Source organism: Haematobia irritans, chromosome 5 (assembly GCF_050003625.1).
Source record: "Haematobia irritans isolate KBUSLIRL chromosome 5, ASM5000362v1, whole genome shotgun sequence".
In the NCBI taxonomy this organism is placed as follows: Eukaryota; Metazoa; Arthropoda; class Insecta; order Diptera; family Muscidae; genus Haematobia; species Haematobia irritans.
In genome coordinates, this window is record NC_134401.1 from 61,799,113 (window position 1) to 61,822,225 (window position 23,113).

At 32.6% G+C, this 23,113-nt stretch overlaps 1 protein-coding gene and 1 long non-coding RNA gene across 3 annotated transcripts; one reads left to right on the forward strand and one right to left on the reverse strand.

Moving 5' to 3' along the window:
• Positions 1–8,383: 8,383 nt before the first annotated feature.
• LOC142240730 (uncharacterized) lies at positions 8,384–8,890 on the reverse strand. Its single transcript, XR_012723367.1, has 2 exons — positions 8,655–8,890; positions 8,384–8,597 (listed from the first exon to the last, which is right to left on the reverse strand). It is a non-coding gene; the product is annotated as an uncharacterized LOC142240730 (long non-coding RNA).
• Positions 8,891–9,290: 400 nt separating this feature from the next.
• Lis-1 (LisH and WD40 domain-containing Lis-1) lies at positions 9,291–22,405 on the forward strand. 2 transcript variants are annotated; one of them, XM_075313098.1, is made up of 9 exons: positions 9,291–9,440; positions 17,109–17,273; positions 17,330–17,630; positions 17,688–17,844; positions 17,911–18,088; positions 18,150–18,285; positions 18,350–18,505; positions 20,932–21,127; positions 21,215–22,405. In XM_075313098.1, exons 2-9 carry the CDS (start codon positions 17,236–17,238, stop codon positions 21,286–21,288), a joined length of 1,236 nt encoding a protein of 411 aa, XP_075169213.1. In that variant the 5' UTR covers positions 9,291–9,440; positions 17,109–17,235; the 3' UTR covers positions 21,289–22,405. The 2 variants fall into 2 exon arrangements, with proteins under 2 accessions (XP_075169213.1, XP_075169214.1); XM_075313099.1 differs by lacking the exon at positions 9,291–9,440 and adding an exon at positions 11,916–12,022.
• Positions 22,406–23,113: the final 708 nt, after the last annotated feature.

Consider the following 23,113-nt stretch of genomic DNA (forward strand, 5'->3'; position numbering starts at 1 on the left):
TAACTTGGTAGGGGTATATAAATCTTATGGTGTTGTAAAAATGAACTAAAATACAATGTTATAGATGAACTAAAATTTAAGAGAATTATAAACTAGACAAGTTGAAAAAAATCTTAAGGGCTAAATCATGGTCAATATTACTACAGTTTAGTTCATTTTGCAATGGAAAACGGTTCACTGTTTTTTCAGTGTACATATCAGCCACACAATTCAAACGTGTGTGAAAATATTGTCTAATTGTTCGTACGAAAATAAATCATGACTTTTGAGCCATTCTTGATGTACACATTCTTTATGGGATCGTGTCTAGTTGGTAGTTCTTTGACTTCCAAAATGTTTGGCCGATAGTAAGTCGCTCAAAACTATTGGAGAATTGTCATCGGGGGTAACTGCAGCTCATCGCATCACTTGAGATAGAAAACTGCCTCGGGTGGCCAATTTGGGACTCCCAAATTGCTCGTTCGATTCTAACCTTTTCTCTTAATTTTATTTGAAACCGTGTATTTTTTGCAACTGTATGACTCATATATCACTACACACAAAAAAAATTTTTGATTTCAATCACGAAAATCGCGGATTCAATCATTTTTTTAATTGAAATGTCTTCAATCACGAAAATGATAGTATCAATCACCCATTTTGATTGAAAACCAACACGAAAACTAAATTGATTTCCAATAAATCAGCAGTCTGTAAGCTAAATTAGTTTTTCTGAAAGTAAACAGAATAATTCGAATTTAATTTTGTTCAATTAAAAGATAATTTTGTTAAACATTACCTGCATTAAACATTACCTTCCAGGTTGCATATTTATAATCTTCTTTTGCAGTTGTAGTCGTTTAGCATAAAAAGGTGTATTAAAGAGCTCGGTAATTTAATTTTAGTAACAATTCCTTTCCAAAATTTCCACACATTGACATCGTCTATTAAAATTTGAACCAATCAAAGTCAAAAATAATAACAAAACAATGTAATATTTGGTATTATATTGATGATAATTTGAAAATTCTGGAAATAGAAAAAATATAAATGGAAAATAAAGGGTGATTTGTTAAGAGCTTGATAACTTTTTTTTTTTTAAAAACGCATAAAATTTGCAAAATCTCATCGGTTCTTTATTTGAAACGTTAGATTGGTCCATGACATTTACTTTTTGAAGATAATTTCATTTAAATGTTGACCGCGGCTGCGTCTTAGGTGGTCCATTCGGAAAGTCCAATTTTGGGCAACTTTTTCGAGCATTTCGGCCGGAATAGCCCGAATTTCTTCGGAAATGTTGTCTTCCAAAGCTGGAATAGTTGCTGGCTTATTTCTGTAGACTTTAGACTTGACGTAGCCCCACAAAAAATAGTCTAAAGGCGTCAAATTGCATGATCTTGGTGGCCAACTTACCGGTCCATTTCTTGAGATGAATTGTTCTCCGAAGTTTTCCCTCAAAATGGCCATAGAATCGCGAGCTGTGTGGCATGTAGCGCCATCTTGTTGAAACCACATGTCAACCAAGTTCAGTTCTTCCATTTTTGGCAACAAAAAGTTTGTTAGCATCGAACGATAGCGATCGCCATTCACCGTAACGTTGCGTCCAACAGCATCTTTGAAAAAATACGGTCCAATGATTCCACCAGCGTACAAACCACACCAAACAGTGCATTTTTCGGGATACATGGGCAGTTCTTGAACGGCTTCTGGTTGCTCTTCACTCCAAATGCGGCAATTTTGCTTATTTACGTAGCCATTCAACCAGAAATGAGCCTCATCGCTGAACAAAATTTGTCGATAAAAAAGCGGATTTTCTGCCAACTTTTCTAGGGCCCATTCACTGAAAATTCGACGTTGTGGCAGATCGTAAGTCTATTCATGATGAAATGTCAAAGCATACTGAGCATCTTTCTCTTTGACACCATGTCTGAAATCCCACGTGATCTGTCAAATACTAATGCATGAAAATCCTAACCTCAAAAGAATCACCCTTTACATATTTTTATAATTTTCGGATATTTTTCATATTTTTAAATCCAAAAGAAAGAACTTTTTACCATTAAATAATTCAGCTCATTAGTTTAATATCAGATATACTGCTCTCTACTTGGGTTCAAATTGAAAAAAGCAGGTAAAACAAAAATGGAATTTAATGCCAACGCTACTTCGCTACTTCAAGGTGAATCTTCCAACAAACCCATACCGCTCTTGGTTTTAAGAAAACTAGGAATGAAAAAATTTTGTAATTTCCAAAGATCAAGATTTCGTATCTTCAACGAAAATTAACTACTCAAAAGGAAATCTTACAAATTTTAAGTAGTAATCGTTTAGTTGTTGTATAGTTGACCTTTTAGTGTAATTATTTGTAGAGTTTGTAAGGCTTGAGGTCATGTACTAATAAAACAAAATAAAATCTTAGTTTTTTATAGTGTTTTATTTTTGTTTTCTTTCCAATATTTCGAACACCATCGTTGTCCGTCTTCAGGGAAATTCACTTTAACAAAAGAAAGAAAAATTTAACACAAATTGCTCATTGGGAGCAATGCAATAATGAGAAATGGTAGCGAGTGCTGGGTATGTTGCGTATATCTGAGCGTGGAGTTGTTTTCATTTTTGTTCTTTCAGTGGTTTGTGTGAGTGTTTGGTGCTGTTAGCACCAAATATAATGCTTTTTGATTTCCAAAAAGCACCAAATTGCCTTTTTAGTGCCTTTTCAAAAAAAGCACCAACTTGGTGCTTTCTGGCATTTTCATTTAGTGTTTTTTTTTTTCAATTTGAACAGTATTAAGTTTAATTGACGATATCTTTTCATACAAAAATTCGAATTAGACTTTCAAAAGCTTAAACTCAACGACATTGCCAAATGTAGAATTTGGTTGTTATTAAGGTGGTATAGATTCTTTTTTTAATCACTATTGGTATTTAGGGTATTGTTTAGAACCAATTTGGCGCAGGCATATCTTCTATAATACATCTTAGGAAGTTTTTTAGTAGAGCATTGAATTTTATTTGGCTTTAGTAGTTTTTGTGGTGGGAGGTGGTATGTTAGAATTTATAATACAGTTTTGGTGCTTTTTGCCTTCCGGGTGTTTGTTATTCGCGGATGGTTTATTTGGCTGGATGAGGTTGTTGCTTGCAATGAAAGCACATGTGTTTCTGTTGTTGTAGGAATGCTTGGGTTTTGCCCGGTTTTGTTTGGCGTGCGTCAAACAAAACCGGGTATGCAACAAGGGAATGTAAAGAATGGAATATTTTGGTATTTTGAGATATATTAGCGTTTGATTATTAAACCTTTTAAGTGAGTTATTAATACTTTAGCGATCAGATGGACGATGGTGATCGGATGCTTAGAAAAAAGACATTACGAATTTTCAATATTTAATGCTGATATGGGAAGTATATTGAAATGGTCCTTTAGAAATCTAATTTAATATTATTCCATGTAAAAAATAAATATTAAATTTCAGAGTAATCCCAGATGAATTTGGAAAAGGATGCCAGATTTTGAAGAGGCAAAAAGAGCACATTCAGTTTATAAAAAGAGCACATACGAAAAAAAAGACAACACCTTTTCAAATAAAATAAAAACATTTAATTCCATAACAATTCATTTAAACATAAAAAGGTTCATACACCCAGAAAAAGGGGCTCTAATGCCAACTGAACTATATTTTAGTTCATGAAGATTAGTTGATTTTAGTTAAATTTTGCACAATATGAGTAAATGTTCCTTATTTGAATAATTTTTTGCTAACTTTAATGACGTGGACTAAAAATAAGAAAAAAAGTTGTATACAAATATAGTGCACAATTTTACTAAAAAATAAAATAGTTCATATTTTCCTAAAATGGCAGAAGTTTGCTTAAATTGATTTCATAAGTCTCTCAAATGAGTAAATTTTACTAAAATTGTACCTGTCTCGAACTTCGTACAGCGCTAAAGACATTTAAACAATTTTTAAATCCAACTTTTTCTGCCAACATATGAAATTTTCGTAAACAACAGAAAAAAATTAATTATTTTTAAAAAAATTTCTTCAATTTGACAAAAAGTATTAACTTATTTGTAACATGTTGCAATTAGAAAACTATTTTAGTTAAATTTTTCTAAAATAAACCTACATTCTCTTCCACGGTGGGGTCACTTTTTTTGGGTGTAACACACGCTCACAAAAAATCGCTTCTGTAACATATACTCCCAAACATATTTTGCTTCAAGCATATACATTTTTGGGTATTGCCCAAACATTTATATGTTTGATCTCTTCCAATATATAATATGTTTGAAAGCATATTAGTCTAAACAATATATGTTTGGGTAGTCTAAGTTCCAGACATTTTGCACCCAAAAATATTATATGCTTAAAAAAATTCTCCCAAACAATATTGTGCTCAAAATTTTATTTATTTATTTATATATTTACAATCATAATGAATTATGAAAATAAACAGGTAATATAGGTGCTAACAACATAGGTTTTCGACCTGATTGCTCAAAATTTTGTTTCTGCCCAATTGTATATTCCCCAACATCTTTCTCACTTCCATGAGATTTTTTAGTTCTTAGCACCTTTTTCTGTAATACAAACATTGTAGAAGAAATTATTCAATTGTATGATTTTTTTATTTTAATTTTACCTTTTGCCGGACGGGGATTCGAACAGCGGACCACACAGTTTGTAAGGATCAAAGAAGTAGCTGATCAATTGCCCAAGGAAAAATAAAATGTTAATTTTGTAATAACAAGCAACAACCACCAACTTAATTCAATATCGCTCCCTGTTAAATAGCGCTCCAAGCTACTAAACACATATATGTTTATAGGCTATTTCTAAATTAATATATGTTTGCATCCAAGCATATTATATTTACAAACATTTTATGTCCCAAACATAATATGTTCTAACATATTAACATATATGTCCCAAACATGTTATGCTAGTTTATGAACATTATATGCTTGCACTCAAAAATATTGTGTTTAAAAATTTGTGTTCCAAACATATAATGTTTATAGCCAAACATATGAAAAACAGTCTTTTTCATCCGTGTATATGCTTCCTCTTTTTTCCAATAGACTCATGAGTTTAGGTCCATACATGTATGAGAGAGTTGGAAAAAAATGGGTATGATGTTACGAATCTAAAAAAAGAAAATGAAGAATTTTCAATTTGGTTAATAGGCCTGTTTCTGCCACAGACTGAGGAGATCAAACCATTTTCCGTATTAGTTTCATACTCGAACCAAACGCGTATACGACAAGTATTGACATAGCATTAAAATGCAAATAAAAAGAAATTAAGTGTACGAAATAAATTTCCTTAAACGGGAAAATGTAATTTTTTTGTTGTTGCCTAAAATTTAACATTGTTTCATTAAAGGCCGGTATGCACCTCTAGCGAAAAATTTCATTCCCATAAGAAATGCATTGCTATTTATTCTAACGAAATTTTCGGTAGCGTTCAATTTCGTAAGCTGGTACGCACCTCTAATGAAAATAACAGGGTTATCAAAAGCATATTTTGGCAGCAAACATTTAATTTATTACAATCATTGTGTGCGTAAAAGTTTTAAAAGGTCTGTAAATAATAAACAATTTATTTGAGGAATATTTGGAACATATATTAACAATTTTTAAAAGTGATTAGCTGGTTTAAAATTTGTGTACACAGCCCTGTTTTTCGTTGTAGACTTAAATAAATTTTTGCTACCGAAAATTTCGCTAGAGGTGCATACCGGCCTTAAGAAAATTAAGTTTTTCGTTTAAAAAATAAAAACGAAAAACAAATAAAAAAATTACAAACATGTATGGAACTAACATGGCAAATGCAACATTTGGTATGACGCAAACCAATTTCCTATCTTCCTCAAGTTTATTGTCTTTTGTTTCTGCACTCTTTTCATTCAACATTTATGCCAAAAGAAATTACTTCAAGTAAATTGTGTTTATTTTTATTTTGTTGTGCCTTTATTGGTACCGTATCTTTACAAATTGCATTTCTTAATGATTTACATCTTAAGGTGGGTATTAAGTTCCAGTTTAGCCGTTAAAATTTTCATTTTTATCATCATATGATTATAAATAAACCATATTAATCATTATGTCTTGTATGGCAATGCAATTTGTAAAGATCGGTAGCAACAAAGGCACAACAAAATAAAAATAAACACAATTTACTTGAAGTAATTTATTTTGGCATAAATGTTGAATGAAAAAGAGTGCAGAAACAGGCCTAATAACCAAATTGAAAATTCTTCATTTTCTTTTCTTTTTTAGATTCGTAACATCATACCCATTTTTTTCCAACTCTCTCATACATGTATGGACCTAAACTCATGCGCCTATTGGAAAAAAGAGGAAGCATATAGACATCTTGTTAATTCAGATAATCTTTGCGTATACGATTGTTTTCGACGTGGTGGGGATTCTCAGAAGCGTCGTCAAATTCAAGAAATGTTGGTTACAGCCAACGGCATATTCAAGCAAACCAACCAATAAGAGCAATGGAATTTGATAAATGGATTACGGGCAAGCACACATACCATTGACCAAGCCGATATAAATTTGGTCATTCCCCCGCCAGCATTTCAACGTTCCATTTCATCCTCATCGCTATCACAGACTCGTAAGTGACACTGCAACTATCGCCAACTGTGATGGGGTAAACATAAAATGTACATGGAAGTATTTTGCCATTACTATTGTTACAAGAGCCATTTTATATTTTGTGAAACACCAAGCACAACTAACTTCTTATATTTTATTTAAATAAAAATTATAATGAAGTGCTGAAAACATTGTTATTTCGCTTAAAATTGTGAAAGGTATATTGGTGAATCATTTTTTGACTTTCCAAATGGAATAAAGTGATAGTTTTTCAAATATTTTTCCAGACACGCTGCTTCCATTGGGAATAAAAGCACTGACAGATAGATGCTACAACATGTAACTTGCAACTTGTAACTCAACATCAATCTTTTATTAATGCATAAAAATATGTTAAATGTGATGTGATAGTCGTATAAATGTTATATTTATGAGAATTTATAAATGTTTAATAACCATAATCATCTAAAAAGTCGTGTTTTACTTGACCACAATGATTCTTTTACAACTATCTTAAAATGCATTTTTTCTGATTGTTTGAAGGGGCTCTTATTGGGGTCGTTCTAAATTTATTAAAAAATGCACCTAATTATTGCACTCATGCGATACTTTTTTGTAGCAACTTGGCGTGGTACAACTTCTCAATAGTGACGGCGCTTTTCCGAGGAATTTTGGATATCGTAAACGACTGTTTTCGACGTAGTGGGGATTCTCAGAAGCGCCCCCAAATTCAAAAAATGTTGGCAGGGTCGGCGGCGGACCATTATCCATTATGCGCTTTACAGATTATCAGTTATTCCGGACGGAATGTCGGTGTTTGTAAAGAATCTTATAGTGTGTCAGATCGATACGACTTGTCTGCGATGACTAAATAATCGGTAAATGTGTTATCGATCCCATAAACATGCAGTAGTATCGATGAAGCCTTTGGACTTAACTTATAATGTGCACAATATATGGGATATGTTCGAAACGAGCACTGTCGTCCGGAATAACTGATAGTCTGTAAATGCGCTTTACAAATTATCAGTTATTCCGGACGGAATGTCGGTGTTTGTAAAGAATCTTACAGTGTGTCGAACCGATACGACTTGTCGGCGATTACTAAATAATCGGTAAATGTGTTATCGATCCCATAAACATGCAGCAGTATCGATTATGCCTTCGGACTTAACTTATAATATGGCCGATATATGCGATATGTTCGACACGAGCACTGTCGTCCGGAATAAAGGTTGAGTTACATATCATGCGTTAATCCGTGCGTTGATGGATGGGTTGATATTTTTCAGTTTAAAGCACTCTAACAAAACTGTTGCTTTCAAAGAGAAAATTCAACTCTTCAATCAACGGACGCATTAACGCATGGTATGTTAAGGTGGAATTACATACCATGCGATCATGCGTGAGTACGTTGTACTCGAATGCGTTGACGAATACGATTCTTCAATTGAATTACACAGCATGCGTCGCAATACCAATGAATTTGCTGATTACATTCCTTGCCTCTGCGCTTCTTGTTATGTTTTTGGATTCCACACTCCCTTCCAACATTTTTTGAATTTGGGGACTCTTTTGAGAATCCCCACTACGTCGAAAACAATCATATACGACATCAAAAACTCGTCGGAAAAGCGCCGTCACTATTGAGAAGTTGTACCACGTCAAGTTACTACAAAAATGTTTCGCATGAGTGCAATTATTAGGTGCCTTTATAGATCAATTTAGAACGACGCCAATAAGGGACCCTCCAAACAATCAGAAAAAGTGCATTTTAAGATAGTTGTAAAAGAATCATTGTGGTCGAGTAAAACACGTTTGTTTAGATATTTATTAATTTGATTAAACATTTACAAATTCTTAAAAATATAACATTTATACCACTATCACATTACATTTAACATAATTTTTGGCATTAATGATGATGTTGAGTTACAAGTAGCGAGTTACATGTTGCTGCGTCTATCAACCAGTGTTTTTATTCCATGGAGGCAGCGTGTCTGTAAAATATCTGAAAAACAATCACTTTATTCCATTTGGAAAATCACCAAATTGTTCACCAATATACCTTTCACAATTTTAAGCGTATAATCTATGTTTTCAGAACTTTATTTTCGTTTTTATTTAATTAAAATATAACAAGCTGGTTGCGCTTGGCGTTTCACAAAAAAATGGCTTTTTTAACAGTAGGGATGGCAAATTACTTGCATGTACTTTTTGATGTACCTTTTCATGATGGTTGAAGTGACATTTACGAGTCTGTGGTAACGATGAGGTTGAAATGGAACTTTGAAATGCTGGCAGGGCTTTAATGTATAGGACTTTATGTATTTTAACTTCAATCAATAATTTTTAGTCAATATTTTAAATTGTTTTTCGTTTCTTGATTTGTTTACATGTTGTTTAATGTTGTCAGGGCACCCGACGCATTGAAAAGTTAAAAGTTCGTCAACTTTATGCGTCATATGCATACGTTACTTTTGTCGTGTGACTCAAACAATTGTAGTTATAACATTTTAACTTTTTTGACAAAAGCATATAACGTACGCACGCATGACCGCATGGTATGTAATTCCACCTTAACTCAACCTTAACTGATAATATGTAAGGCGCATTAAAACGATATTTTTAATTAATTGGCTGCTAAATATTGATTCTACCTTTTATGTGTACCCTGGAATATTAGTTAGGGATGTTTTCGGTGCGCTTTTGAATATGGTTTATTTTCTGTAGACATAAGATAGTACGAAATTATACAACCGTGTATAACTGGTAGGTCTGTGAAAAAATCAATTGAGAAAATTTGCGTAGTTTTAAAAACTCGATTTTATCACAAGTATTCTTTCAAAATCATGTAAGTATATGTTATATGGAGAATATACGTGATAAGTATCTGTGCTTCACAAAATATATAAAAGAAAATCATCTTTAACGCTAGAAAGTATCAAAAATTATGACAGTGTATATGTGTGTGTGTGTATTCAAAGTTAAACATCTAGAGCCTCAAGGAAATCGAAAAAAATATATATTTGCTCGTTTACTCGAAAGTGTTTGCGAAAACTAATCTCAATACCAAGGGTATTACACATAAACTATTATTCTGTTAAAGACTGTCCCCAATATATTTTGTTTTGTGAATTTAACCCTGCACTGGTGCAAGTTTTGGCCATCATTTGATTATTAGTTTTTGTGTTGCGTTTTTCTCGTTTATTCTTCCAAGATGGCCGTTCGTAACAGTTCAGTTTTTGTGTCTCCTATGTGTGTTTGAATAGTGGTGGTGTTGTTATGATTTCTTCAACGATTCCCCAACTGAGCTTAGAGTTCTCCGGAAAAATTTTGTAGAATGATAAGCCATGAGTGACACAGTCATACATTAAGTATGGCATATTGACATCAAATCAATGTCCAAGAAGTTATTTTATTTTGTTATTGTTCCTCCCTCATTCATATCGGATTTTGGGATTTCGATTTCTTGTTTGCTTTTTTTCTGTCGTAACGATGACACATCGCTCACGTCAAGTATTGTATACTCCTCTCTATCATATAATACTTTTTGCTATGTATGTATATATGTGTATAGTTCGTCCGTACGTTTGTGTATACCCTGAAATGGGAGATTATTTACTGAAAGGTACTACCATTTAGCCATCAATTTAACAAATATAAACAATCCTCAGCTTGCAACTATTTAGAAAAGATTTTTAACTTGTTTGCCTCCCAAACTGGTATTGCGCCCCAATCCGTTACAATTGTGTATTGCTTTTATTTTCATCTTAACTGTTATCGATTTTCCAAGTTTTTGTGTTTATGTTTATACACAATAATTCTCCGCTCTTATGTCGTTACGATGAATCTCTTCTGTATGATATTCCAATCGGCATTTGTGACAAACAAAAGCATTTTGTTAAATATTCCTGGTTGGAATTTAATTTAAAGATTTTATTCGAGTAAAGTAGTTTTGAGATTTTTTTATTGATTTGTAAAGCACATCTAAAGGATGCGAAGTGGCCGATAGAGTTCGACCCAAGAATCGGCTATACGTCCAAAAATAGATAAGTGGTCTTCAGCGTCAAGAGACCTATTAACCAAAGACGAAGCTTTTGAAAGTACAAAAAAAAAAACAATTAGCTTTAAATCCTCCATATTGGAAAACCTTGGCCCTTTAAAGGCTTTGAATTGATTAAATAAAATAAAAACATGACTCAATGTCCAACAAAATGGAGAAGAGTGAAAAAATAAAAATTTAATATTGGAAGAGTTCTCCTTTTCAACATTTAAGATCATCGGCAACTAAATATTAAATCTAGCCAGCAAACAATTGGTCAGTACAGTAATATCAAAGTACTGAATTTTTAATACATACTAAAAAGTTCTAAAAGAATATTATACGATATGGACTCAATACCTTTTATTGTTGTTTTTTGTCTTTGTTCAATAAAATATGCTAATATTGATCTAATGCACTCCAAACTTTTTAATTACGCATGTAAGGTGGTTGCATTGTATGCTGTTTCAAGGCACCGTTTACTATGAGCAATCTAAAAAATCATATACCCCTTATTTTGCTCCAGAATACCCATGTTTAAAAATTGGACTAACCAATTTTAAGTCTTTGTCATATTAGTTTTCACCTTTCAATATGACATTATCTTAGAAGAAAACCAGGAGAACAGACATTAAATACCATTTGAATAAACTATCGTCAGAATGCAAATTAATTGGCATCTATCGAATTGGACAGGCTCTGTATGGGCGAACTTAAATGCATAAACACCACTCTTGGTTTGTACCTGATGGGACCCAGTCTCTTGGTACGTTCTTTATCTATGATCACTTTTGAGTTTTCTGTTTTTCATAGTACCCAATTTTAAGAGTTCAATGCGCAATGAGCCATAAGGATAGTAAGCGTTCTTTTTTTGGGATAAATAATCTTTCGCAAAAAATTTTAATTTATCGATTAATTTAGAACGTGTTGTTTTATATGCATATAACTAAAAATATATTTTTTCTAAATTGAATTGTCCTACAACAATAAAGTAATAAAAAAATCATAAAAAACTTCGACTTGGGCTAATCGGTCTCATCACGCCAAGGGCCGATTATCAATTTTTTCAATGCCGAAATTGGTTTATTACATTTTGGTAATGGGTTACTGTAATATCTCTCATGTATTGAGTAGCGTATTCAGTAAACGGCGCAGCCCTAACGATATGCTACATATGCAGAGACATACGTCCGCAATGCAAAATTTGTTTTATGCTTTACTTCTCACTCTCTTTTGAACTCTTGGGCTTCAGTTATCGTTAAAACACAGTAGTCGTTGGTAGTATTTTACACGCATACCGTATACTCTCAATTTTCGATGTTTTTCATCACATGCAATTCATCTATTATTCGCGAAAATATGTAAAAAAATATTTGTGAAAAGTTTTCTAGGTACAAAAAATTTAAAAGAAATATGTGGCATAATAATTATGTGAATATTTTCGATGGAATTATGCAGAACTAGATATCATTCATATGCTATGTTACAACTATAACAGCAAACCATCATGTAAAACAATTAACACTCCCACCCCATTTTATTCCGTTGGTGTGTTTGACTGTAATCAAAGTGTTTTTCTAATATTCAATACAACTAAAACAAGTCCTAATCTTATCATTGTCTATTCCTAGACGTAGATATAAAATTCGGTTTGTTTAATTTCCATTTGTTTATGTGTTTGTCAAGCGTTTTACTAAAAATCTTACGTACAGGGGTAATAGCCGAATTGTTATTATTGGTGATTAAATGGCATGTACATTCTTCAAGAAATATTACTATCGCAGGCCATATGTTTTATGAATACGCTACCATGATGGCACACTTCTAGACCAACGGCATTTTGTCGATTTGTAGTTATGACTCATTCATTAATAGTCAACTGACTCTGACATTAATTCGCCTGTAAAGACATTGCAATAATCAAACACATACCTTTATGCATTTTCGAATGATTGTGCCAATGTTCATGCTTCCCTGCGTCAGCGTTTGTTTTTTTTTTTTTTTCAAAACGGTTGACTGTTTTTGTATTTTTGGTGATTTATTTTAAAAATTACCAATGTTTTCTATTAATATTGTCTTATATTAAATATGTGTAGCTGACATCACCTGGTTAATAGTTTGATTCACCGCTTAGCAAGTTTCGTCAATCAAATATTAAAATCTTAAATAAAAACAAAAGACTAAACAAGTAATTAAAATTTACAAAAACAAAGTCTAAATAATGTGTTCATCGTTATTGATATGTTTTTGTTCAATGTCGTATTGTTGAAAGTTATCGTTTCTTTCGAATGTGAATTAAAACAATTGTTTACAAAATTTGTTTTTAATATTTGAATTAGTATTCTGCGCACAGTTCTTCGTCTGTTTGCAAAGGAATTTAATTTTTTCAAATTATTCAGTATTCTCTTAACTTTAACTACTTAAATTTAAAAGAAAATTTTCAAATTGGAAGTGAAGTTATATTAAAAATTAACCTAAACTACTCTAAGTAAACATGAACGTGTATATTTCTAAATTGAAAAATATTCTTCTAAATCAAATTCATCCTATTCAAAGTAATATTCCATATTCTCCTAACTATTTAAATTAAAAAAAAAGAATTCAAATTGAAAGTGAAGTTATATTAAAAATTAACCTCTACTACTCTGTGTAAACAGGAACGTGTATGTTCCTAAATTGAAAAATATTCTAAATCAATTTCATCCTATTCAAAGGTAAACGCATTAGCAAAAATGTTGCGATTTGGGGTTTTGGCGTATTTCGGCCATCCGAATACGCAAAATTTTGTCGAATTGAAATCGCTCGTGTTTGAGCTTGCGAATTCAATATTTTGTCCAAAAGTAAAGTTATATAATACACAATACGCTTAAGAGTTGATTTGTACCAATCAAACCCACATCCGAAGTTTATTTCTTGGTAAAATTAATCATTTTCTAATACTATGTCAAGATTGATTCAACCCACTACAATAATTACGCCTTTGGCAATCCCTAAAACTACCCTATCAGAGAGAATAAAAACACAAGAGAACGAAACTGTGAAGCTTCAGTAGGTGGCAGTCATTACGAAAATTTCTCTAATATCATGCAGTTTTTGTCGACGCTTCTCTCAAATATCATACAGTTTACGTCGGCGTCACCCTGTTCAGTTCACTGCCGACGTTACAAAACGTAAAGAAAATAGGATTTAAAACCTACTTTGTAATGACAAATGTTCTTTTTTATACCCTGCGCCACACTGTGGAACGGGGTATTATAAGTTAGGTGTCTTTAACAAAAATGCTCAGGGTGGGCTGCTGAGTCGATATAGCCATGTTCGTCTGTCTGTGAACACATTTTTGTGATCAAAGTCTAGGTGGCAGTTTTAGTCCAATCGACTTCAAATTTGGCACAAGTATATGTTTTAGCTCGGAATAGAACACTATTGATCGGTTCAGATTTAGATATAGCTCCCATATACATCTTTCACCCGATATGGACTTATATGGCCCCAGAAGCCAGAGTTTTACCCTAATTTGCTTAAAATTTTGCTCTAGGAGTACAATTAGTAGTGTAGTCAAGTGTGCCAAATTTTATTGAAATCGGTTCAGATTTAGATATAGCTCCCATATATATCGTTAGCCCGATTTACACTCATATGACCACAGTGGCCAATCTTTTACTCCGATTTAGTTGAAATTTTGCATAGGGAGTAGAATTAGCTATGCGTGCCACATATCGTTGAAATCGGTTCAGATTTAGATATAGCTCCCATATATATTTTTTCCTGATTTCGTCAAAAATGGTCAAAATACAAACAATTTCCTCGTAAAATCGCCACTGCTTAGTCGAAAATTGAAAAATTATTCTAATTTTTAATTAATAAACTTTAGCGAAGTTTCCTTAAAATTGCTTTAGATTTAAATGTTTCCCATATTTTTTACTAAGGGCGTTTTCCTTTCGCAAAAAATATGTTGCCCTGGTGTTACACTACTTTTTCCCTCATTGTATTTTCGCTCAAATAATAGTGTCATTACAAAGTTATTGTTAATTCATAATATTGTGAGGGATACAGGATCCAAAATCTATGGCAGTGTCCTTTATATTTGGCAATCAATTTCGAGAATGTTGCACCTTTTTTCCCAATCGAAATAGCCATAACATTGTGTTCCACCCTAGTGCATTAGCCGACAGATTTTGTAGAAGTCTATCAAATTATGTACAGATCGAGTGATGTTTAAATGTATGTATTTGGGACAAACCTTTATATATAGCACCCAACACATTTGACAGATGTGATATGATATCGAAAATTTAGATCTACCAAGTGGTGCAGGGTATAATATAGTCGGCCCCTCCCGACTTTAGACTTTCCTTACTAGTTATAAATGTTTTGGCAGACAATATGACATAACTGCCGATGCCTTTATAAACAATTTACCAAAACAGCGCTTCGACCGCAACGTCGGTATTACCAAAGCTGCAGGCATTGTGCGACTTCTATACGGTTGACTTCAGAGAACTGCATCCGGTGGCTTTTTTTGTATTGCAATCTTACCCTCAAAATGTCGGTGGCAGTGAGTAAGACACCAATTACCATGCGATCTTTTACATTGATACAAATGTGAGAATAAAAACACCATTAGTATATAACAATTTTCGTATGCAGTGTCTTGCAATCTTAAACCAATCGACATCGTAACAACGCTCGGTAAACAAAAAACGCGTGTGGCACTTAAGTGTGATTGAACTCAACAATTACCAGCAGTTGGCATTAGCTCAAGAGTGTTTTCGAGAGATTAACACTCATACTAACAAACACCGACAGTCATCGGTTGCATTGGATATTGGTGGTTGAAATTTTTTTTACCAATTGGTGTTTGAAGATTGCAAATATTGGTGTTTACTAAATACACTGGTCGGTTGCGGTAGATCGCAGCCGTTCTCTGGTTAACATTTGTTGTTTTTGTAGAATAGAAATGTTCGTCCCCTTGTGTTTTTCTTCTCTCTTACTCTGTATGCAAAATAAACCCAACACCTGCCATACTGTGAATATAATGTTCATTTGAAATCTTGCGAATATGTGAACACACAAATCTAATACACACGATCATTTCAATTACGCGACAATATGTCAAAACAAGAACAGGACTGATAATATCACCAACACTGTAAAATATTCAGGCCTGTTCTGGCAAACGCATTCGCAAAAATTTTGCGAATTGGCTTTTTGGGGTGTTTAGGCCATCCGTATACGCTAAAGATTGCCAAATTGAAATCGCTCTTGTTTGAGCTTGCTGATTCAATATTTTACGGACTTTTTCATGCGACCAACCAACCAAAAGCATATAATAAACAATACGCTTAGGAGTTGTTTTGTACTAATCAAGCCCACATCCAAAGTTTTTTCTTGGTAAAATTAATGATTTTATTATAATATTATGTTAAGATTGATTCTACCCACTAAAGTAATGAAGCGCTTGAAATCCAGAACAGGCCTGAACATATCCTCAATGAGCCCTTATATCGTTACAAAACCTACATTTTAATACACCTTAATATTACTTAAAAAAATAATAATTATTAGCAACTACTAAATGTAAATAATAAAAAAATAATAAAATAATAAAAAAACAATGAATATTTTGATTAAGACACCAAAACTAAAAAAATAACAAACCATCTACTAAAATAAATAAAGAAATAACAAAGCAAATAAAAAATAATACATGAATGAGTGAAAACTAAATTAATAATATTACTATAAAAACTACAATTTTAAAATAGAAACTTATCATGTGGAATTATGAGTTAAAATGCTTATTGAAAAATTTAAACAAAAATATTCCCACGGTAATTCAAAAAGGGATTCAGTTATTTGGTATTATAATCAGAACTTGACATTTCGATTTTTGGACATTGTTTTTTTACAAATTTGGAAAAGTTGATCTTAAGTCTTTTCAACCATTTTTAATTAAGAAAAAGAGCACTTTCGACTTATTTCCGTATTTTGTCGTCGCCACTGTCGATCTTTTGAATATTTTTCAGCGTAAAACAAGCTATTTTTTTGCTAACTACTTTGACCATTTTGAAGTTTTTGAACATGCGCTATAAATTTTCCTCCATTAATAAAACTATAGTTTTTCTTGCTTTTCCAATACATTTTCTATTCGAAAATGCGTAAGGAAAAAAATTAAGCAATTTATAATAACGCAAATCACTATGCTGCATGCATCGCATTATCTAAGTTGAACAAATTCTTCAGATATATTAGATTTTAATGAATTTATCCGTATGTTTGAACATACCAGCAAAACTCTCATTACCAATAACCTTGGAGTTAGATTAGATCAAAATTGGCCACCAATTACTCTTAAATAGAAATCTTGTTTACTTTTTCAAGGAAATGTCCTATGAGGAAAATAACTGCAGTATTACGTTATCTAAGCTTCATCATTAAAATCAAATATAAAATTTATCGTTTTATTCTCTTTTTCAGATTTCTTAGCAGTGCTGTGCACTAAGGAATATAATTTAAGGGATTATTGGAATTATTTTAGCTATCAGCACAAATTTAACATTTATCTGTGAAGTATAACACAAAGCCGGTCCCAATTGAGAACAGCATGAAAATGGTGTTGTCGCAACGGCAGCGCGAGGAGCTGTAAGTGTTTTAAATTAATAATATTTATATTCGATATCAAATCAATTATTTTTCAGTAACCAAGCGATTGCCGACTATTTGGGCAGTAACGGATATTCAGAATCATTGGAAGCATTTCGTAAGGAAGCCGATCTCAATGGAGAAACAGAAAAGAAATTCGGAGGTCTACTTGAAAAGAAATGGACGTCCGTTATTCGTCTACAAAAAAAAGTTATGGAACTAGAGGCTAAATTATCGGAAGCTGAAAAGGAAGTTATTGAAGGTGCTCCATCAAAAGCTAAACGCAGTCCCGGTGAATGGATACCAAGGCCACCTGAGAAATTTTCACTGACTGGCCATAGAGCTAGCATAACGAGAGTAAGTTTACAATACATTTTCCAAATGATAGAGTTTAACTTTTGTTTCGTTGCGTAGGTTATATTTCATCCTATATTCAGTCTAATGGTGTCTGCTTCCGAAGACGCGGTCATCAAAATCTGGGATTTTGAAACTGGGGAGTACGAACGAAGTCTTAAAGGTCACACAAATTCCGTGCAAGACATAGCTTTTGATGCTCAAGGCAAACTATTAGGTTCGTAAAATACGAGAACCCACTTTTGCGATAATACCTAAAATATAATTATATCATCCTTTCCAGCATCGTGCAGTGCTGACTTGTCTATAAAACTATGGGATTTCCAGCAGAGTTACGAATGTGTTAAAACAATGCACGGACATGATCACAATGTGTCGTCCGTAGCTTTTGTGCCAGCTGGTGATTACGTGCTTTCAGCATCACGTGACAAAACCATTAAAATGTGGGAAGTAGCCACAGGGTAAGAAAGTGAATTTCAAAGTTCGTTAAGCATTTATTTAGTTTTACCGTTAACTTTTTAGATATTGCGTCAAAACATTCGTTGGTCATAGGGAATGGGTACGTATGGTACGTGTACACACAGAAGGAAATATTTTTGCATCATGCTCAATTGATCACTCAGTACGGGTTTGGTCTATAAATTCAAAAGACTGCAAAGTGAGTTTCTTAAGAGAACAAGAAAGAGAACTTTCAGATGTTATTGGCATTTTCTTTAACACAGGTTGAATTGCGCGACCATGATCACACAGTTGAATGCATTGCCTGGGCACCAGAAGCTGCATCTTCTGCTATAAATGAAGCAGCTGGGGCAGATAACAAAAAGGGCCACCATCAAGGTCCATTCTTAGCTTCTGGGTCAAGAGATAAAACCATTCGTGTAAGTATGAAAATTGCTTCCATAGGCACATATTGGGTTTATAACTTTTTTAAGTGGATACGTTTTTCAATTTTTTACAATCATACATACACTAGGTATTGTAATCAGTATCAAAAAGTTTACTTTTCGACTTTTTAAACATATGGAAAAGTTTTCGAATTGTTAGTAACACGAATAATTAAAAAAAAATTATATCTACAGATACACTCCTAAGAGTTACCATAAATAATTTGCATCATATTCCCCATTTGATCCAATGTACTCTTTTCAACTCTTTCGGTAAAAGTCGATTTTCAAAAATATCAAATGTCGATTAGTCGAATTTTAACATTTTAAAAGTTCAAAAGTCGAGTTTTTTTACTTTTTCAACATATGAGAAAAGTCGATTTTGCAATGTTTTCGATTTTTTGAAAACGTTAAGCTGCTGGTAACCCAATTAAAAGAAGTTATATCGTCTACAGATACACATCTGAAAGTTAAGATATACATATTTTCATCATATCATTCCCCATTTGATCCGACTCTATCGGAAAGAGACGATTTTCAAAAATATCAAATGTCGATTAGTCGAATTTAAAAATTATAAATATTCAAAAGTCGATTTTCGTCTTTATCCCATGCATGCACATATATATTGTGTTCCTTGTCTTCGCTGAAAGTATGGTTTTCTAATACAAAAAAAGGAACAGTCCGAGGACACTTACAATAAGAAGATATTTTCATTCGAAAGCTCTCGCATGTACTAAAGATTGACACCTACAGTGGAATTCTCTATTCGTTCAAATGCTTTAATACCGGCAAAGCATTAAATGTTATCAAAGGATGTAGATTTAGCCTATTTTACAGGCCTCGTATTTTCCGTATTTTCAGATGGTTAAAAAAGTAAAATCATGGTTTGGCCAAGGGTATTGAGTTAAAAGGAGCTATTTTCATTGTTCCAAAATATTTATTCTTGTTTTGTTATAACGGGTCGCTGCCTGATAGGCGAATTTGCAAAAACTATAGGTGCGAAGTATAATGACTATTGTATAAGCTGTCATGATGTGGAGGAAAAGGAATCAATTAAACACCTCTTGTGTGAGTGTCCTGCTTTTTGTGTAAGGCGTAAGCGAATTTTAGGAGCATATAGCTTTAGATTACAGGCTGACCTGGAAAACGTTAACTTAAGCAGTTTGTTAATGTTTTTGGAGCAATCTGGTTGGTTCCACAAAAGTAAATAATAAAGAAAGTTCATTGGTTAAGACTAGAAGTGCACATATGTAATAGATACTTTTAGTTAAATGTGGTATCACAATGGACTGAATAGTCTAAGTGAGCCTGAAATTTAATCGGGCTGCCACTTTAACCTAACCTAACCTAACCTAACCTTTGTAGTCAATGCAATAATCGGAAGATATGTTGATATTTCGATATACATAGTCGGAGAAGATGCCACGTTCTTTTAGTTCATTGCTATACTATACTTCAGTTATTGTATTAACTTCTTATTTATTATTCCTAAAGCTAATGCTTAGTACTAAGTACGTTTCTGCGAAAAACGAATATCTTCATCTACCTCTGTAAATAGGGTCTCAAACCCAGGGATGTTAACTTATTAATGCGAAATAATATGCCTATCTATTTTTTCGTGCGAAAAATCCAGGGTTGTGTCTGAAAATACTCAAAACAAAGATTTCGCATTTATTCCGCGCTAAAATTTTTTATATGGAGTTGGTTAGGTTAGGTCAGGTTCACTTAGGCTATTCAGTCCATTGTGATACCACATTGGTGAACTTCTCTCTTATCACTGAGTGCTGCCCGATTCCATGTTAAGCTCAATGACAAGGGACCTCCTTTTTATAGCCGAGTCCGAACGGCGTTCCACATTGCAGTGAAACCACTTGGAGAAGCTTTGAAAACCCTCAGAAATGTCACCAGCATTACTGAGATGGGATAATCCACCGCTGAAAAACTTTTTTGGTGTTCGGTCGAAGCAGGAATCGAACCCATGACCTTGTGTATGCAAGACGGTCATGCTAACATTGCACCACGGTGGCTCCCTTATATGGAGTATAACAGTTTTGCGAAAACGTGATCTTAGTACTAGGCTTAAAGAAAAACTAACCCGTATTTCTTACGGTACGGTCACACTAGGAAAATATTTGACACAAATCAAAATTAATTCGTAGGCACAGTCAAATCAACAACCATTTCCAGCTCATTTTAGATATATAAGATTATGGTAGGAGTATTTACTGAAAGCGATTTATTCCGAAAATGTTTCTGACACTCAGTTTGGTCCAGGGTGACTTTACTCACTCTTAGTTATGTACCCAATAGATATTTTGTTTTATAAAATGCATTTATCATTCTTTTTAGTTTTAATTTTGTTTTATGAAATCGGAAATTAATAAAAAAATAAATAAATTAATAATGAAAATTTTAAGGTATGGGACGTAAGTGTTGGTATTTGTTTGTTCGTCCTTGCTGGCCATGACAACTGGGTACGCGAATTGGCTTTCCATCCTGGAGGTAAATACTTGATATCAGCCAGTGACGACAAGACCATAAGGGTTTGGGATTTACGTAACAAACGATGCATGAAGACGCTTTATGCCCATCAACATTTCTGCACTTCAATTGGTATGTAATCTGAAAAGTATTTATTTATATTTTATTTTATTAATATTTACATTTACCAATTGTATACTACTACTTGTATTTTTCCAGATTTCCACAAAACACATCCATATGTCATTTCGGGTAGCGTAGATACAACGGTTAAGGTATGGGAGTGTCGTTAAGCCAATAGTAATTATATAAAGTGGGGAGGCGATACATATTGCATTGGTCGATTTGTTGGCTCCCTCGTCAGGAGATAAAAATAAAATAATATATTGTTTAAGAGCTACAATTTACTTCAATTAATGCATATAAAATACACACACACAACATATACATAAATATATATTTATTGATTATAATTTAATTTGATAAATCAAACCAACAATCTAAGAATCTTGTGATTCAACTCTAATATAAATTACATAAAAAATTAAGCTTAAAAGAAAAATGGCAAATGGCTATTGCTAGAAAGTGCAAGAATTCTCAAATTTTTTCCTTTAGGCGTAATGAAGTTCGTGAGTCGTTGTAAAAGAGAAAGGGGAGTTTGCTTTTAATGCCACGAGAAAAATATCGCAAAATATTATTTATCAGCAAACTTTTCATTTTTTCTATTCTCTTATTTTTTAAGTATTGAGTAGAACTCAAATCGAATGTTATATGTACGCCTTATATTAATTGTAAACATTTTTTAAGTTCTTTCGCTTGCTGGATTTTTTATTGTTTCTATACATATATCATTATTAGAAATAATTATGATTTTATACGAAACAAAAAGAAAAAAACCTATGAAACCGTGACCCTTTAATTTCAAGTTCAAGTAGAAAATTTAAGTTAATTTTAATTCATACTGTAGGGCTTTTTAAGGCGAGATATAATTACACTAAAATAATGCTAAAAAAATATGAAAACCATTAATAATAAACCGCAACAGGCAACATTATTGTATGCATACATATAAGTAAAGGATAGAAGGAGATACAGTTACTGTAATATCAGCCTAAAATATTCTTGAATACAATTAAATGCATCTTAAAATTGTCAACGTCCATCCCGTCAACAGTACACAAACAAAAGCTGTATTATTTAACAAAATATTTTTATTGAAAATGCAATAGCGAAATTTCTCCACAAAACAAAATAAAAAATAATAAAACGTATATACATACATGTATTTCTCTTGGAGTATTGTAAAACTAAATGTCGTATTTAGAAGTTAAAGAATACAAACCAAATTAATTTTGATTGGAACAGTATCATAATTGTGAAAATACAAACACAAATGGCTAAAAACAAGAAGCAAGTTTGTTTTATTGACGATTCCATATATACTATCTCCGATACAAATGATTTTAGGCATTCATTGAATCTTGTAAATTCAAATTGTAACCATGTAGGCTGATTACAAGAAGCCCTACCCAAAAAGACGCTTTTCTTTAGTTGCTTAGATCTGTTATTGTTATAATTAAAAAATGCATATATATATATAAATAAAAGCAGCACATACATTTTAGAAAAAGCTTAAGAAACATTTATTACATCTTAATTAAAGTAAACGACGTTAATATCCATTAATTCCGAAATATCACTTAAAAATTTAAATAGTACACCCGTCGAATAAAAGGAAAATGATGAAACATATTTTTCCCCGGGAATGCTACCTAACTATGACAAAATTATCTTAACTGTATATTAATTTCTCGAAATCTATGTAACGATTATGTACGAATAAATATATTTTCCCATTCTAAAAGAATTTACAACCAAACCAAAACAATGTTTAAATTCCGATTCAAAGGTCCATAATAAACATTTAAAGACGGCTAAAGCAACATCATATATCTACTCTCACAATGTGTAATAATGTTTGTATTATTAATAAACACACATCAAAGCATACATACATAAACACAATTATAATTGTTTCAATTCAAAAATAATTGACGTAATAAAATATAAAAAACTAAGCGGATTGTCGCGCATATTTAGTGTTAAATGTGTGTGTGT

Coding starts and splice junctions, on each gene's coding strand:
- Lis-1 (XM_075313098.1), top strand. CDS start 17,236: ATGAAAATGGTGTTGTCGCAACGGCAGCGCGAGGAGCT. Junction 17,845..17,910: donor TGCTCAAGGCAAACTATTAG/GTTCGTAAAATA, acceptor CATCCTTTCCAG/CATCGTGCAGTGCTGACTTG. Junction 21,128..21,214: donor ACATTTCTGCACTTCAATTG/GTATGTAATCTG, acceptor GTATTTTTCCAG/ATTTCCACAAAACACATCCA.